The following is a 6,005-nucleotide window of genomic DNA, read 5'->3' on the forward strand; positions in this document are numbered from 1 at the left end:
TTGGACTGCTGCTCAATTTCGTTGTACACTGTGCAATGACAATAAAGGCATAATATAATATAAGATAAGACAAGATAAGAAACCACCACAAAAGCTTCGGCCCACGAGGTTTAACAGATCTAATGTTTTTTTTCTGATTCACCTAAATAGAGCTGAGCGCTGGATGTCAGGCTGAAGAGAGGAAAGCTGCAAACAGAGCTCAGAATGTGATCGTTTTAGAGACTGGGCTTAGTTTCCAAGTGATGGTGTAAATTGTTGGGTTTCAGAGCGACGTCTGGAAAGGCCTCTGAGCAAACGGCACAAAACGCTAGCTACTATTTTCAGTTCCTACGCATGTGAAGACAAGCACACGCCACTCATCTCTTCATTCGGGTTTCTGTTTGGTTTTCTTCATCTCAGTCTGTGATATGGTGGTTTCTTCACTTGTAGATGGCCCAGCCTCAATACCTCTCCTTTGAAAGGCAATTTATTCATTTGCACTGAAAACATGAACATAACTAGTTAGTATTTGGCTCTTTGTCTTGGGGGGGGGGGGGGTTCTGTAAACAGATGCCATGTTGAGATAATATCAAAAAAAGCAAAAAGTGGTGAATATCAGAATATTTGTTAAAACTGCGGTGGGCTTTAGGAGGTCATTTCTTCTTAACGTTTGGTGAATAAGGCTCTTTGTTCTATGACATACAGTACAATAAATGCTGAAAATACAAAGTAGGCAGTATCTTAATTTTCTCTACTTTAATTCCATTTGGCGTAAGTGGAACATTCACCTCTAGACCGTAAGTCAGCACACGTGAAGGACGGATTCGAGTCAGCGTTCACTGAGCCGAGAGGGTAGAATTGCATTGAAAGGTGTTTCCCTAAAACATGAACGCCCACATTGGGAACACCCACTCATCAATCATTGCCCGATATGTCTGCAAACTGGCTTCTCTCATTGATGGATGACTCAACGGGGAAAATACATCAATGTTTGTAAATATTTTAAACATATAAAAATATTTTAAATATTTGTAAATATCAGCGGTGTTTTTCAGCAGTACTACGCGATCTGCTGCACACCAGCCGTCATTTAAATTATCGTGTAATAATGGATTATAAGGTTAAGTGACCCTTATTAGTCCCAAAATGGGGAAATTTCACCTCCACATTTAACCCATCCGTGAAGTGAAACACCACGTACACACTAGTGAATACACACACACTAGGGGGCAGTGAGCACACTTGCCCGGAGCGGTGGGCAGCCCAATCCGCAGCGCCCGGGGAGCAGGTGGGGGTTAGGTGTCTTGCTCAAGGACACCTCAGTCATGTGTTGTCGGCTCTGGGGATCGAACCGGTGACCTTCCAGTCATGAGGCTGGTTTCCTGACCTCCAGCCCACGACTGCAATGTCCCTAATAAGAACATAGAAACCATTAAGAGTTTCTGTTGGTTCTTGGTGGTTTGTAATGTGTTTTTGGCTTTTCTTGATGGGTTGATAATGTAAAGAAATGATTTTATGAGTGATTTTATTTTTTAATCCTAATGGTCTTTATTCAGCAGCGGCTACTCTGGCAAGGTTGGCAAGTCTGAAGGTGTCAGTGAAATGTTAACGTAACAGCAAAACCTCCCGACACCACAGTCTATAATGAACGCGCTGGCACGGTAATAACATTAAAACAGTAGACCTTGAGAATAAAGTCGTAATATTTAGAGAATATCTGGATGATAATTAGCACATTAAAGTAACCCATAAACAAGCACTCAGCCTCCCCGTCGCTCCCGCCCAGCAGCAGCAGCCTGGACCAAACGCTCTTTATTAGTATACAGCGCGCCAAATATCGCGCTTTTACCACTTTAATCTCTAAATCTTACGAATTTATTCACAGCGGCCTCGTTACTCTGGCTTTTACTCCAAAGCCCATGACGTCACGCCAGGGGCGTGTCTACACCACAGAAACGCCCTCATATGGTGCTGAGGCGCTGCTGTGGCCGAGCACCCCACAGTCCGCCGGCCCTGAAGGGGGCGGTAAAGCAGGACCGTAAAGTATTCAGAACAAAACCAACTCAGAAATGGCGGCACGAAAACGAAGTATAGTGTGGTCTTTTTTCCAGGCTGAGGACGACAAACGGGTGCTATGTCTCCTCTGCATGAAGACGGTTCTGTATTTTGGTCACACGACGAACATGCTGCGCCATTTACGCGCGAAACACCCGAACGACTTCTCCGCCCTGGACAAGAGGAAAGCCACCGCCGTGAAAGCAGCGGCCAACAACAACAACAACAACGGCTGCGTAGAAGGTTTGCGCTGTTTGCGTTTCACCGCTGACCGGCCGCCGCTTCCTAACCGAGCCCTTTCGGCGTTTGATAGCGTGGAGAAATCCCTGGCGGTGCTGCGTGAATCTGACGCGCCGGCTGGGCTCCCGGCCTGTCCGTGGTGGGTTAGCAGCAGGCTAAGCTAATTATTGGCGCCAAGATTGGCGCAAATAGCGCGACGATTAGCACAAAAGCTAGAACGGCCCGCTGCCGAGGAGCGGAGGCTAGACAACGCCAGGGATGATCAGTCCCAGCAGGACTGATCCGCAGGTACCGATTCGATTCGGCAGTGAATGGAACGAATCGATTCTTAAGAACAATCGAATCGAATGTTCGCTCGTTTGACTTTGCGTTAGCTTAGCAGAATTACACGTTACGTACGATATGATACGGCAGGTATTACTGTAAGTTTTTTTTTTTTTTTTTGCACATTTTATAGTGTTTATGCTTTAAACATTCGTGTTGTGATTAAAACTGAGTTTTTGGATGGTTAATAATAATAAATAATAATAAGTTTAATTTATATAGCGCCTTTCACAAACCCAAGGATGCTTTACATCAGCATCAGCATCATAGAGGGGAGAAAAAACCCAAAACAAACAAAATTCACACCGCAGAGAGGAAAACTGGAAGGTTTCTAGCAGGGATTTGAAGGAAGACGGAGAAGAGCAATTCCGAAGAGTGGAAGGTAGAGAATTCCAGAGTTCGGGGGGCGGCAGCGCTGAAAGATCTAGTAGACCACCCATAGTAGAAAGTCTAGTTGAGGTAAGTGTGAGGAGTCCAGCATTAGAAGATCGGAGAGCACGAGAGGGACAGTGTAGAGAAATGAGATCAGAAAGGAATGACGGACCACGGAAAGCCTTGAAGGTAAGAAGAAGGATTTTGTACTTGATCCTAGAACAAATAGGAAGCCAGCGCAGCCGTGGGAGAACAGGAGTGAGCCGAGCCGAGCGCTTGGTGGAGGTCAGAACCCTGGCTGCGGAGATCTGGATGTACGGAAGACGATTGATTCGTTTAACTGGAGGGCCGTAGGAAAGCGAGTTACAGTGATCGACGAAGTTACCGTGCTGTCTCGATTGTCTTCCTGGGCGTTCGTCTGTGACGGTGGTTTGTTACACGTTTATAGCTCGGCGGTCACTTTCTGTGCTTCTGAGGCGAAACCTATAAATAAACTGCAGTCCCTAACGACTCGTCTGATTTAATTGGAGGCTGTTGCTTTTACTGGTCACTAATTTTTTTTCCCCCTCTCTTTGCTTAGTTACAGTAATGATGGATGAGCAACAGGTAGAGGTGCAGAACGAGGTGGGTGAGGTTGAGATGGACGGAGCCATAAGGGGAATCCTGTGTGCTGCTGCAGGAGAAGGAACAACGGAGGGGGAGGTGTCTGGATGTGAAGGAGAGGGTAAAGGTGCACAGGAGGGCAGCCCAGTGCCACTTACACCCACCACTCGCAAGTGGAGTGCGGTGTGGGTGCACTACCGGAAGGTGGATCAGGAGAAGAAGGCTTTGTGTTTGCTCTGCATGGAGAAGATTCAGCACCAGAGTAGCACCAGCAACCTCATCAGGCACCTGCAGAATAAGCATCCTACTGAGTATGCACAGCTAGAAGAGCATCCTCAGAAACGGCCCACGAAACGCAAACCCGAGGATCCAGATTACTGCCCCCCAAGTCCTGCTAAAAGTCGTACTGTGTCATCAAATCGTAATGTCCAGTCGCCGCTTAACAGCAGCATCGCTGACAAATATTCAGGTACAGCTTAGTTGTGTTGCAGCATTCATTTCCCTTATTTTTACTTTATGTACTTTTGGTTCTAACCTGAATTGAAAAAGAAAGACAGTCTGAACTAGTCTACTCTTTTAAACGGATAAATCCCGTAGTTATAGACACACAAACTTTAATATATTGTCCTTATTTCTGCATTTTTATGGTTTCTCACGTCTTGCCTTTCACCATCAGGTGTCGATTGGTCCGATGGCCGTAAAATACTGGAGCGGGAGCGGGAGCTGACTGAAGCATTGAGGCGCGTACAGCAGGAGGAGGGCCGAAGTTTACAGCAACAGAGGGAATTAATGCAGCAGATCCGAGAGTTAGAAGCAGAGAGGCGCGCGCTCCAGAATCAGAAACGTGAACAGGAGGATGAACATCACAGACTGAAGAGAGAAAAAGAGGAGCTGGAGAGCACCAAACTGGAGCTCCAGAAGGAGAGGGAAGAGTTGAATAAGGAGAGGGAGGATCTGTATAAGGCGAAAGAGGAGTTTCGGAGAGAGAGGGAGGAGCTGGAGAGACTGAGGCAGGTGCTGGCTGCAGAGAAAGAGATTCATGGAGACAGACACATACAGGGCCAAGTGTCTGAGTTTTACAACTGTTAATTGATGTATAAAGTTGACGCATCTCTGTGGTAACAAAAACAGATTTCATATTTTTTATTGGTGGGTTGGTGGGTGGGGGGGGGGGGTAACTTTAGTGATAGTAGCTGATAAGATTTCATCACTTTGCTGCATTTTTCTTCTTTAAATAATAATCCATGTTAAAACGAGAAGTTAAGAAGTTGTTGGGAGAGGGTGTTCAATGTAAAGGATGAATTTTGGGTTGTGTTTTTAACAAACTCATTGTAAATAATCAGTGTAACTCATTTCTCAATACAATGTTATCACACATTCTTGTCAACGAGTAATTCTTTCAGAAAGTAGTGGCAGCTAAATCCATGTCATGTGTTCAAAGTAACCAAAGGCCATTTTATGGGAACCAGAAAGATGCGACACTGCATTTCATTTATTCAAGGCATATCACTCTAATTTTCTAAGGAGAGAGGTTGTAGTGTTTTTATGTAATGACTGACTCGTGGGAAGCTTTTAATTACAGTGCAGCATTTAGACACAGTTTTAAACTTGTCTGAAATACAACAGTGACAGCCACACCTGATTTTCTGAAGCTGTAGCCCCTTCGCCAGTAATGAAGAATAAAACTAATACCAGTGAGATTAATGCATCTTCACCCATCACTCGTAAACTCACGTTCCTTATTTACCCACTAAAAGATTTTTAGAAGGAAGAAAAGGATCCCTGAAAACTGCCAAATGCTGTAAATGGAAGCCTGCTCTTCTCCAGAGCGACTTTTTACACAGGGAGGCCAAGGTGGTGTTAGGAGTCTTGCCCAAGGAGTCTTACTGGTATAGTGTAGGGTGTTTACCCGGGCGGGGCACTGAACCCCAGTCTACAGCATAGAAAGCAGAGGTGTTACCCACTACACTAACCAACCACACAGGCTTCCAATAAGTGTCTGTCTGTCTACATGTCTGCCTGTCTATCTACATGTCTGTCTGTCTGTCTACATGTCTGCCTGTCTGTCTACATGTCTATATACATGTCTCCCTCTCTGTCTACATGTGTGTCTGTCTACATGCCTGCCTGTCTGTCTCTCTCTGTCTATCTATATGTCTGTCTATATGTCTGCCTGTCTATCTACATGTCTGTCTCTGCCTATGTGTCTATCTACATGTCTATTTGTCTACATGTCTGCCTGTCTACATGTCTGCCTCTCTGTCTACATGTGTGTCTGTCTACATGCCTGCCTGTCTGTCTCTCTCTGTCTATCTATATGTCTGTCTCTCTCTGTCTATCTATATGTCTGTCTCTGCCTGTCTGTTTATCTACATGTCTGTCTATATGTCTGCCTGTCTATCTACATGTCTGTCTGTCTGTCTGTCTGTCCG

The 6,005-nt window shown here is 45.3% G+C and overlaps 1 protein-coding gene across 1 annotated transcript; it reads left to right on the forward strand.

Annotated features, from left to right (window-relative positions):
- The first annotated feature begins 1,981 nt into the window (after positions 1-1,981).
- On the forward strand, positions 1,982-4,950 carry LOC108444425 (golgin subfamily A member 6-like protein 7). Its single transcript, XM_017725602.2, has 3 exons — positions 1,982-2,277; positions 3,551-4,042; positions 4,250-4,950. The coding sequence occupies exons 1-3, from the start codon at positions 2,049-2,051 to the stop codon at positions 4,660-4,662; spliced, it is 1,134 nt and encodes a 377-aa protein (XP_017581091.1). The 5' UTR covers positions 1,982-2,048; the 3' UTR covers positions 4,663-4,950.
- Positions 4,951-6,005: the final 1,055 nt, after the last annotated feature.

Source organism: Pygocentrus nattereri, chromosome 15 (assembly GCF_015220715.1).
Source record: "Pygocentrus nattereri isolate fPygNat1 chromosome 15, fPygNat1.pri, whole genome shotgun sequence".
Taxonomy (NCBI): Eukaryota; Metazoa; Chordata; class Actinopteri; order Characiformes; family Serrasalmidae; genus Pygocentrus; species Pygocentrus nattereri.